This window comes from Pyrgilauda ruficollis, unplaced genomic scaffold (assembly GCF_017590135.1).
Source record: "Pyrgilauda ruficollis isolate IOZ18807 unplaced genomic scaffold, ASM1759013v1 scaffold754, whole genome shotgun sequence".
Classification (NCBI taxonomy): Eukaryota; Metazoa; Chordata; class Aves; order Passeriformes; family Passeridae; genus Pyrgilauda; species Pyrgilauda ruficollis.
The window spans coordinates 6,404-18,648 of record NW_024529422.1 but is presented as its reverse complement, the minus strand read 5'-3'; the positions used below and the strand labels follow the sequence as shown (position 1 = coordinate 18,648).

General features: G+C 49.8%; 2 protein-coding genes across 2 annotated transcripts; both read left to right on the top strand.

The window, feature by feature from the left end:
• Positions 1 to 4,356: 4,356 nt before the first annotated feature.
• Positions 4,357 to 5,973, top strand: LOC121363745 (SNW domain-containing protein 1-like). Its single transcript, XM_041486368.1, has one exon. The coding sequence runs from the start codon at positions 4,357 to 4,359 to the stop codon at positions 5,971 to 5,973; it is 1,617 nt and encodes a 538-aa protein (XP_041342302.1).
• A 3,675-nt stretch (positions 5,974 to 9,648) lies between these two features.
• On the top strand, positions 9,649 to 11,532 carry LOC121363744 (nucleoporin GLE1-like). Its single transcript, XM_041486367.1, has one exon. The coding sequence runs from the start codon at positions 9,649 to 9,651 to the stop codon at positions 11,530 to 11,532; it is 1,884 nt and encodes a 627-aa protein (XP_041342301.1).
• The last annotated feature ends 713 nt before the right edge of the window (positions 11,533 to 12,245 follow it).

The following is a 12,245-nucleotide window of genomic DNA, read 5'->3' as shown; positions in this document are numbered from 1 at the left end:
ATATTTTCTTCACTGATTCTCATGGGTTAGATCTATTGTTTGTGCAGGTGCCACTTATTTTTTTCCCCCACAACTAGCTTGCTGTGAATACCCACAACAGTAGGTTGTTGAATACAGATTCTCATTCTCAAGGTGTTTTCACATGGGAACCCAGCTAGCTGCTTAGCTGCACTTAGAAGTGACAGGCTAGCTGGTAATTCAGCGGAGCAAGGCCTGGTTTTACGAGGCCTTTCTTTTATGATTATTTTACCTATCACAACCGGGTTGCAATCAAAATATCATCCCTGTAGTGAGCACAGGGTGCCTGGAAGATGTTCTCTCCCTGCTGAGAGTGCCTGTGCACTGTACCCTTGACAGACTGTGGGGCTGTTTTTCATGCTGGGGTAAGAACTCACCATTGGTAACCTTGCACTGTGCCGTGTTATTAACAGAAGGCACTGCAAAAGCAAACTCTCGGGTTCTGTTCCTGTTCTGGCCATGAGGGCTGCAGGGTGATTAGGTGATTTCTCTTTCCACTGGGCCTTGTTTTCTCGGAGGCAATCGTGATTGATTGATCAAATGGGTGACCACTTTGAACCTGCTGATGGTAAAACACAAGCACGCCCTCTCTTGAAGTCAATGAGTCAATTAGGCTTTGCTGTTGCACGCTCAATTGGGATGCAGATTTGATGTTATTTTTTCCAAATTTCTCATGTAAATATTGCATTATTCAAAATGATTTGTTGTCTGAATTTTTAATGTATGTATTACATTATTTAGATGTCCTTAAAGCACTGAATTTCCCTCCCCCCCCCTTTTTTTGGAAATGGATAACCAGGGCTTCTGGACAGAGGTGAGCGGCCTTTGCATCCCTTGGCTTATCTCCTGGGCCTGGAGCTGGTGTCTCTCCCAGCAGCTCCCAGCTTCTTCTGTTAGCTGGTGCTGATCTCTGGGGCTGGAGAAACCTGTGGGGGGCTGGAGGGAAGGGACCCTCATTCCTGCCTTCACTGGAGCTGTTTCAAGTGACTTCTTCCCTCTCCCCTGCAGGACCCTGAGGATGGTCACTTTGAATGGCACAACACTTCTGCCTGAGGAGAGAAGCAGCAGCAGCTGGGGGGAGCTTGGAGAGGGGCTGTAGGTGGGAAGGAGATGCTGAGAAGCTTTCCCTGATCCTGTGGCAGCACCTGCCAGGTGCTCCCTGTGCAGAATGCAGACTCGGGTGTGTAAAGGAATCATTTTGTATCTTAAATAAACTGTTTGTAGACCGTGACACCCAGCTGTGAAGGATGTGTGTCTGCTGTGGGCGTGGTGCTGAACCAACCTCCCTGCTGGGCTCCCGGTACCACCCCAGCCTTGTGCTGCTGCTCTGGCTGGTGCCTGCCAGCTGGGCTTGGTCCTCTCCAGCTCTGGGCCAGCAACCCTAGTGTGGGGAGTTAAAAATGCAAGGATGTGCAGGCCAGCCCCACAGTCACTTTCCCAGCTCCAGCGTGCTTCCCCTTCCAGCAGGCTGGATTTTATTTCAGATCCTGCTCTGCAGTGTTTGTTCCAGCCCTGCCCCTGCCCCACAGGCTCCATCTCAGCTCCAGCCCTACAGCCTTTCTTGCCAATGATTTTATTGGTTAGTAGAAGGTATTTTACTTGTCCATGAAATCTCTCTATTCTTAAATTGTTTACATATTTTCTTCACTGATTCTCATGGGTTAGATCTATTGTTTGTGCAGGTGCCACTTATTTTTTTCCCCCACAACTAGCTTGCTGTGAATACCCACAACAGTAGGTTGTTGAATACAGATTCTCATTCTCAAGGTGTTTTCACATGGGAACCCAGCTAGCTGCTTAGCTGCACTTAGAAGTGACAGGCTAGCTGGTAATTCAGCGGAGCAAGGCCTGTTTATGAGGCCTTTCTTTTATGATTCTTTTACCTATCACAACCGGGTTGCAATCAAAATATCATCCCTGTAGTGAGCACAGGGTGCCTGGAAGATGTTCTCTCCCTGCTGAGAGTGCCTGTGCACTGTACCCTTGACAGACTGTGGGGCTGTTTTTCATGCTGGGGTAAGAACTCACCATTGGTAACCTTGCACTGTGCCGTGTTATTAACAGAAGGCACTGCAAAAGCAAACTCTCGGGTTCTGTTCCTGTTCTGGCCATGAGGGCTGCAGGGTGATTAGGTGATTTCTCTTTCCACTGGGCCTTGTTTTCTCGGAGGCAATCGTGATTGATTGATCAAATGGGTGACCACTTTGAACCTGCTGATGGTAAAACACAAGCACGCCCTCTCTTGAAGTCAATGAGTCAATTAGGCTTTGCTGTTGCACGCTCAATTGGGATGCAGATTTGATGTTATTTTTTCCAAATTTCTCATGTAAATATTGCATTATTCAAAATGATGTGTTGTCTGAATTTTTAATGTACGTATTACATTATTTGGATGTCCTTAAAGCACTGAATTTCCCCCCCCCCCCTTTTTTTTTTTTCTTCAATAAGAAGCAGGTCTTTGGTTATGAGCATGAAGAAACATCAAGGCAAAACAATACATGTAGTGAAAAAGAAACTGAGAGCAATCAGGAATAAGTCAGGTACAACAATTAAGAATATTTCAGACAGTACACATAATCTGGGTAATTAGGAATCTCTGAAATACTGTGCCATCATCCCAGAGTCTGCAAACAGCTGACAAACCTCAGTTTAGGAGGGCTTGGATAATTATTTCTGGATGATAATTCCCAAGCTCACTCTAAAAATAGGTTCAGGTATCATATACGAAGGGTCAAATTGCCAAGTTAAAGTGACTTGAATCTAGTTTTGATGCAGAAAACATCCGACTTTAGTGGCAAATTCTCCATCCAGGTAGACCCAAGGCCAGGCCACTGCCCAGGCTCCAAGTGGGAGGGAATTACCTAAACATTTTTTAAAGCAAGGCTCCTACAAATAGCAGTTATGAGTAAAGGCCTTGGGGTTAAAACTAATCCAAGCATCTAGCGGCTGTATCCCTCCGAAGTTTCTTTCAGGATAGAGATGCTTCAAACCTGGTAAAGTGCTGGAGTGTTTCTGTAATAATAACTGGGAAAAACCACAAGACCAGCAGTTTATAGGAGGCTTTGAATGAAGCTCAGATGTCTTTTCTTGGAACTCTGGAAAACACTTAAAATGATGAGACATCATTGGGTCAAACCACAGAGGCAGTGCAGGAGCAGCCAGAGAGCTCACCTGATCTGAGAGGTGCATGAACAGCTGGAGAACAAGAAAGAAGGGTCCTGAAACAACACGTCTTTCAGATAATTACACAAAGAGATGTTAAAGCATAGAAGAAGCCAGCTATAAATACTCTAAGAAAATCTTATGAATAATGCCTATCATAAAATCTGTAAGCTCACATCATGTAATCAATATATGATTGGTAACGCTCTCAGGAAGTTGAGATAACGCTTTTCTAAACAGTCACATACCTATGACAGCAAAATGAAACAAAGGAAAATGCTAAAACAGCTTCAAATCAATAACTGCCACAATGTAAAATCATCACAGACTCTTACAGTGTTATCTATGGAAGACAAAACAGCAGTTGTAACAAAGATTGTAACAAGCAACAGAATCCTTGACAAAATCAAGGGTGAACACACTGTATCTTCTTTATCCACCAAGAGGTGTTTATCAGTGTTTCATCATAGCTGTTGTAGTCGGATTCCTCTTACCTCTTAAAAGAAAACAACTATAGATCTTACAGTGTAGAAAATATTTAACTGTCTTACATTGCAATGCAAGATGTAACCAGGTGTATTCTGTTACCATCTGTTAAAACCAGGTGGGGCAGGGTTCTTTATCTCTTGCAAGACCCATCCTTCCTCTGGGAGATATCTCCTGTTAATGGCCATTGAGTGTCCCTGCATGGCTGATAAAATTCCATCATCCCATTGTGAGATGCTCCGCCCAGGGGGAGGAGCCAAGCATTCCTGCCTGGATATAATCTGAGCCTCCAACACCACAGGCAGCCTTTTCCACTGGATTCCCAGAGGAAGAGCAGCCCTTTCTGCTTCACCAGTGGACCTCCAGAGGAAAACTCCATCCTTCTGCAGGATCACTGCTTACACAGAACCACCCCTGTCCCTGCGGGAGCGCTGCAGCCACCATTTATTTGGATTGCTGCCACCACCCTGACCCGCAGGGTGCCAGGTTGTATTCTGTGTCTGCTTCAGCAGTAATTTTTTTTTTTTTTGGTGAGCTAATTATTTCTAAATTCTAAAGGACTGCTGCAGATAACATTCAAAGTTATAGGACTTAGTTAAGAACTTCAAACTAATTGCTGCAAATAATCTTGGCAGAAGAGGAGAGCCGCAGGCTGGGCGTGGGGCCGCGCGGACAGCGTACGTGGTCAGGATGGTGCTCACCAGTTTCTTGCCAGCTCCCACCCAGCTGTCCCTGGATCAGCTGGAACCAGGAGAAAGAGCAGGAGCTCAGAGATGCGGGCAGACTGCTCTGGTCTCCTCACAAAGGGAACCTCCCCCATATGGTTACCGGAAAGGATGGATACCACGGGCGCTAGAGGATTTTGGAGATGGGGGTGCCTTCCCAGAAATTCACGTGGCCCAATATCCATTGGATATGGGCCAAAAGAAGAAAATTTCCAATGCTTTGGCTCTTCAGGTGGATGCAGAAGGAAAAATAAAATACGATGCAATTGCTCGACAAGGACAGTCAAAGGACAAGGTTATTTACAGCAAGTACACAGATCTTGTGCCAAAAGAGGTCGTGAACGTGGATGATCCAGAGCTGCAAAGACCAGATGAGAATGCAGTTCGAGAGATAACAAAGAAGACAAGAGCAGCCTTGGAGGAATTAGTCTCCCAAAAAGTTGCAGCAGCCATGCCAGTTCGAGCTGCTGACAAGGCAGCTCCTGCACAGTACATTCGGTACACACCATCCCAGCAAGGAGCTGCGTTCAACTCTGGAGCAAGGCAGAGAGTTATTCGGGTGGTGGAAATGCAGAAGGACCCTCTGGAGCCTCAAAGATTCAAAAGTAACAAGAAGATTCCACGGGGACCACCGTCTCCTCCAGTACCTGTGATGCACTCTCCAAGTAGAAAGATAACTGTGAAAGAGCAGCAAGAGTGGAAAATTCCTCCGTGCATTTCAAACTGGAAAAACGTGAAGGGTTACACCGTTCCCTTGGAGAAGCGTCTGGCCGCAGACGGCAGAGGATTGCAGGCTGTTCATATTAATGAAAACTTTGCCAAACTTGCTGAGGCGCTCTATATTGCTGACAGAAAGGCTCGTGAGGCAATAGAGGTGCGTGCCCAGGTGGAGAGGAAGATGGCTCAGAAAGAGAAGGAGAAACACGAGGAAAAGCTCCGAGAAATGGCTCAGAAAGCCAGGGAGAGAAGAGCAGGGATCAAAACCTGTGCTGAAAGAGAGGATGGAGAAGCTAGAGCGAGAGACGAAATCAGACATGACCGGCGCCAAGAGAGACAGCACGACAGGAATCTTTCCCGGGCAGCTCCTGAGAAGAGGTCAAAGCTGCAGAGAAATGGGAACAGAGATATCAGTGAAGTTATTGCCCTGGGGGTACCCAGCCGCAGGCCAGCCAGTGAAATCCAATATGACCAGAGGCTCTTCAACCAGAGCAAGGGTATGGACAGTGGCTTTGCGGGAGGAGAGGATGAAGTTTATAATGTTTATGACCAGCCATGGAGAAGTGGCAAGGATATGGCCCAAAACATCTACAGGCCAAGTAAGAATATGGATAAGGACGTGTATGGAGATGATCTAGAGGCTCGAATAAAGACCAACAGGTTTGTTCCTGACAAAGAATTTTCTAACTTGGATCATGACAGCAGAGGCAGGAGCAGAGATGGACCAGTTCAGTTTGAGGAGGATCCGTTTGGTTTGGACAAGTTTCTGCAAGAAGCTAAGCAACACGGTGGTTCCAAACGGCCATCAGACAGCAGCTGCCCTAAGGGACACGAGCATCAGAGCAAAAAGATGAGGAAGGACTGAATCTGCTCCTGGAGAGACCGGGATATGGACTGAAACCTTGGATGGCATTCTGACACAGCAGTTCCCAACTCCAGTGTGCATACACTACTTCTTCAACACAGGACAGCTACCCAAGGAGAGAGAGGACATGGAGACCTCTTGGAAACATTTCATAAGGGAATTGATTATTCTTTAGCAAGTTCTCTGACTTTGTTGATTCTCCACTGCCCAGCGTCTACGGGGCTGGAAACAAGCTTTGCTACAGAAATAGTGTCCGGCCACCTCTGGTCTCGCAGTTTGTGAGTGCTGCTCAGAGCCCTTGCGCTCAGAGTCCGTGCCATTTGGGGCTGGGGGATTTCTGGAGGACAAAACCTGCTCAGGCAGCTGCCAGGCCAGCACCCCCGCCCCCCTGCAGTCAGCACAGCTCCCCAGAGTGGAAACCGGGCAGCCCTGTGCCTGTCCGTGCCAGCTGGGGGGAATCTCAATGGCACCGGAGGTGATTTTGCAGGCACATGCACCTCAGTTCCAGCACCAGGCTCCAGGCTGTTTGTTTCTCCACGTGATTTGGCTTTCACTGCCCCCACTGATGCGTCCAGCCCTGGCATGGAAGAGGAATGGTCGACGTGGGGGCTGCATGCTCCCGAGCATCCGCACACAGGGACACACACACAGCTGCTGTCCCGGCACCAGAGTGTGAGCCTGAGCTCTGCTGAATTCATTTTCCAGCCTGGGGACTGTGGAGGCCCGTGAGCCTGCCAGGGAAAGGGCAGTAGCAATGCCCTGGGGAGACACACAGTTGGCTCTGGGCATTCCTCTCAGCTCAGGCTGAGGAAACAGGCTTCCCCCAGGCTGCTCTGCAGCACTGTATTGACTTGTCCCACTTCAGTCTTCCCCACTGGCCTTCCCTACCCCTTTTATATGTTCAAGTTCTAGGAAGATCTCCATGCCTGTAATCGCATCGGTGTCTGTAACCCTGCCTGTCCACCCTGGCATTCCCTAGTGGCCCTTTCCCAGTGTACCACCCCTGAGCCCGCAGACCTCTGGATCTCTGATGCTCTTCTCCGCCCCCTCTTTCCCGGTATTTTTACCCTAGACTCGCTTTTGTTTTTGTCTTTGGCCCCTGGACCCCTTCAGTGTCTCCTGAAATAAAGCACGTTGGAACTCTGTGCCTGGGCGCTCCCGTGTCTTCAGTGCCGAAGTTCAAACAGGGGACCTCAGCCAATCCCTTTGGATCATGGATGCACTCCTATCATTGCCCAGTGAGCCGGGTGGAGTAGGGATCTTTAGCCAATCACGTTTCTATGAGCAGTGGATTTGAAACCCCTATAATTGAAAACCCTATGATATTATAAACCTCTATAATAATAAAAAACAGCCTAACCTTTCAGACCATAATCCTTGGCTGTTGCTGCATGAGCACAGTGCGTGCTTGTTGCATTCCTGTCTCCAACACCCAAGGGACATTGGTGCCCCGTGTGAGGACAAGAAGCTGCTGCAGTGTTGTGGGGAGATGGGGCAGCGGGGATTGCTGAGGGCACCTGGCTGGGCTGTGGGAAGTGAGGGCAGTGGAAAGAGCTGCTGGCAGCTGAAGGACTGCAGGCAGCAGGGAGAGCTGTGGGCAGCAGAGAAATGCCCTGTGACCAGCAGGAAACTTGTCTGAGATTGCAATGCAAGATGTAACCAAAAGTATGGATTCTATTTCCAGCTGTTAAAGCCAGGTGGGGCAGGGTTCTTTATCTCTTCCACAACTAACCCTCCCTCTGGGAGATATCTTCAGTTAATGGGCCATTGAGTGTCCCTGCATGGCTGATAAAATTCCATCATCCCATTGTGAGATGCTCCGCCCAGGGGGAGGAGCCAAGCATTCCTGCCTGGATATAATCTGAGCCTCCAAACACCACAGGCAGCCTTTTCCACTGGATTCCCAGAGGAAGAACAGACCCTTCTGTTACCACTGGACCTTCAGAGGAAAACTCCACGCTTCTACAGGATCCCTGCTCCAACAGAGTCACATCTGTCACTCCAGGAGGCCTGCAGCCACAGGTAAGTCGGATTGCTACCAACACTGACCCACAGGGTGTCAGGTTGTGTTCTGACTCTGTCAGTGTTTTGCACTACTGCATTTTATTTTAATTTTGCTATTAAGGCACTGTTATTCTTGTATCTTTGCCTAAGCGCCCCTTAATTTCAAGATTATAATCATTAGGAGGGAGGGGGTTCACATTTTCCATTCCAAGGGAGGCTCCTGCCTTCTGTAAGCAGACACCAGTCTTTCAAGCCAAGACAGGGCGGCGGGCAGCAGAGAAAGCTGCAGGAGGGCAGAGATCACTGTGGGCAGCGGAGTGTTCTGCTGGAAGTGGAGAGTGTGGCAAGGAACGGCAGGGAAAGCCACGTGGATCCAAACACCTTGGTGATTTACAGAAACCGCTGGGAGAAATGGGAGCGTGGGCATCGGCACCAGAAGACCCTACACTCCAGGTATGGACTCTTATTTTAACAAACAGAGGGATTAAACATGATAAACAGGCTTTACTAGCCTTAATAAAGTGGTGTGGGAGCCACGGACTGGACGTGTCCGAAGGGGCCGCCCTGGACTTAAACACATGGGATTGGGCTGGCAGATATATACTCGCAGCAGCAGCCACAGCCGATGAAACTGCCATCAACGTTGTCAAACCCTGGAGGCTGATCCTGGACCTGATAAAACAGTTAGAGAGCGAGCGAGACACGAAGCCGGTGGAGGGGATGGCACCAGGTGAGCAGAGCAGGAGAACGGGCAGAGCATCCACCCCGTGGAGCCACGGAGCCTCCCCAGGAGGGGGTGACCTGTCCGCAGAGTTCCCTGCGGCTGCCCGGGACTGCGGCATTGCCCCGAGCAGGGATGATATGCCAGCCCATCGTCCCATCATTGCACAGAGCCGTGGAGCCAGCCCACACAGGGACAAGATCCCAGCAGAGCGCAGCGTCACCGAACACAGCGGCGAGGACACCCCGCACTCCCGAGCCAAGGCAAACGGGCGTCCTGCAGCCACTGCGGGTCCTGCCTCTTCTCCGTGCCCTGCTGTGCCAGCCCTTGGAGCCGCGACAGGCTGCCCTGCCTTTCCTCTGTGCCCTGCCGCTTGGACCAAGGCCACCGAGACCACGACCGCCCGCCGTGCCACGGCGAGCTGCTCCGGAGCCGCCTCTGCCTGCTGCCAGGCATCGCTCGGCCGCCGCAGGACACCTGGCTGCTGTGGAGCGCACGGCTGCTGCAGGGGGCTGTCTGCCGCCGAGCCTGGCCGTGCCACAGTGACAAATGAGCGCTCTGTGACCAAGCCTGGCTGTGCTGGCTCTGCCGCTGTGCCGCAGGGACGCCCGGCTCTCGCAGAGACAGAGCGCCTTACAGCTGTTCCAGCTGTGCCCGTGCAGCCATTCCAGCAGCGTGCCCCAGAGACACCTACACGCCCTGCTGCAACACGCGTGCCAGCACTGCCTCCTCCCAGAGCCCGCTGGTCCGGCTCTGAGACCGTGCTTTCTGCCCGGCCCCCGCGGGGCAGGGCCAGCTGTCCCTGCAACTCAGGGGAGGCCCTGGGAAATACATCACCAGAAATTCCTGGAAGGAACAGCAGATCGGGGAATTCCGCAGCAGTCGCTGCTGTGACTGCACTGCCACCCTCGGAGAAGAAGTTAGCTTTGGATTGTACACCAGCAAAGGACATGAGAGAGAACCAGAACCATCATCCCTCAGCAGAGCCCCAAAATATCACCACCAACGCCACATTGCCCAATCCTGTGACTGTCAGGCAAAAGGAAAACAATCATCTTAGTCTCCTGGAAATAAATCAAGAAGGTACTCCAGCAGCTCTGTCATCTAAACTTGCAAAGGTGGAAGCCTGCATTCGGATGTATGAAGAGATGCACAGGCTGAAAGCAAGGGAGAGGCTGAGGCAGCGGCAGGAGGAGCTGGAGCAGATGGTGAGGGCAGCCTACGCCCAGGCCAGTCAGCAGCTGAAGCACTTTGACGAACTGAGGGAGCTAAAGCGGCATCAGGAATTCCAAGAGTTGCAAGAAGTAATGGAGAAGAGCTCCAAGGAGGCTCAGAGGCAGCAAGAGAAGCTGAAGGAAGAACACCGACATAGAGCAAAGATATTGCACCTAAAATTGCGCGAGGCAGAGCAGCAGAGACAACGCCAGGAAGAGCTGGAACTTTTGCGCAAGAAAGAGGGCCAGGAGAGACTGCGCCGCCTTTATTCCATCCAGGAGGAACTGCTGCAGCTGAACCAGCAGATTGGTCCCAGCTACGGGCACAAAGACTTGCCCAGAGTCGATCTGTCTGCGTACAGCAATCGTGGCAACCAGATCTGCAGGCTGGTGTCAGAGCTCATCCGTAGCACAAGCCAGAGAGGCTTCCCGGCCCAAGCAGATGTGGCCAGCACTGAACGAGCCCTGCAGGAGATGCGAGGACTGATAGCCAGCATGCAGCAGGAAATCGCTGCAGCTCTAGAAGAAAAAAAGAGGAAAGATGAAGAGGAAAAGAAACAAAAGCAGAAAGATTTAGAGAAAAGAGAGCAGATGAAGAGTCAAGCTTCTGTCCCTCTACAGCAGTGGTGGGGAAAGCAGCGGAAGGAAGGACTTCAAGTTGAAACAGAAGAAAGTATCATGCAGTGGTACCAGCAGCTTCAGGATGCTGCCCAGCAATGTGTTGCTGCTTTCAGTGAAATTGGAAACTGCAAAGGCAACGCTGAGGTGAAGAAGATAAAAACAAACTTGCAGAAAGCAGCTACAATCCCTGTGAGCCAGATCTCCAGCATATCGGGCTCTAAGCTGAGAGAGGTGTTTGATAAGATCAACAACCTGCTGTCTGGGAAGCCTGTGCAGACCGAAGGCCAAACGGTGCTGGTGACTCAGCATCCACAGGGACTGGAGTTTGTTTGTTACAAACTCGCAGAGAAGTTTGTGAGACATGGGGAAGGAGAAGTATCTTTTCACCATGAGTCAGCTTTCCCAATTGCTGTGGTGCTCTCAGGAATCTGGGAATTACACCCTCGAGTTGGAGACATCTTTTTAGCTCACCTGCACAAAAAATGCCCATATTCTGTGCCATTTTACCCCGCTCGGAAAGAAGGGACTTCTATGGAAGAGTATCAGAAGACGCTTGGATATGAAGTTCACGATTCTAATGTGGAAGAACAAGACCATTTTCTCAAAAGGATGTCAGGGATGATTCGTCTCTATGCTGCCATCATCCAGCTCCGGTGGCCTTATGGAAACCAACACGGGGCACATCCTCACGGTCTGAGCTACGGATGGCGCTGGCTTGCGCAGATGTTGAACCTGGAGCCTCTGGCAGATGTGACAGCTGTGCTGCTTCTGGATTTCCTGGAAGTGTGCGGCAATGCTCTGATGAGGCACTATGGGATTCAGTTCTGGAAAACAATGCTCTTTATCCAGAAATCCTATATCCCAAGAATTGAAGCTGTCACCAGCTCTGGCCAGATGGGCTGTTTGTCACGTCTGAAGAATTTTGTGCAGAGATGTTTACAGGTACAGGAAATGCCATTACCAAAGGGCATTCTGACACCTTCCTTTTGGAGGACATAAATCCGTCTGTCACCGAAGGGGTATCGGGGACAGACAAAGGTGATACAGAGACTCCATCATCAGCAGGCATGGAAAGACACCTTATTATCAGAAATCTACAGTTCTTATAGAACAAAGGTGGACCTAAGACCTGACTGGCCTTTAGGAATCTTCTCTCACACTATTGGTGAACTATGAATAGCACACTCTGGAGAACCATTATCTATAAACAATGGTTACAGAAAGAGAGATAATAATTGTTTGAATGCTTCTCTCTAAGTTTCCCACAGCTTCTCACAGCTTGCCAGGAAAATTCTGGGAGAACTATGTCTCTCTCTGTTCAGAGAATATGTGTCTACCACATCCATCTACATTTCCTTTCCCCTTAATGTTTAATTTAAGAAGATTTATTTGGTACGCTTAGAAGCTGATTTTGGCATTAGATCTCCATAAGTTTTTGTATAGTAATACTGAAACCTCAAGGCTTTTCCTGCATATGTTTAATTGAGGAGGCCGGTAAACCAGCTGAGGAGAAGCAGCAACAACCCTTCAGCAACAACCTCCGTGGTCACGGCGAGGAAAAAGCTTCCCCCAGAATGCATTGTTGCCTGTGTTGATTATATGCATCCCCTTGGCCCTTCCCCTTTGCTCTGCCCCTGTGCCCTCACCTCATTTGTTCTGATGTTCTGCCCGCCCCGCACTACCCCTATATAAACCCTGCTCTTGCTGTCTGG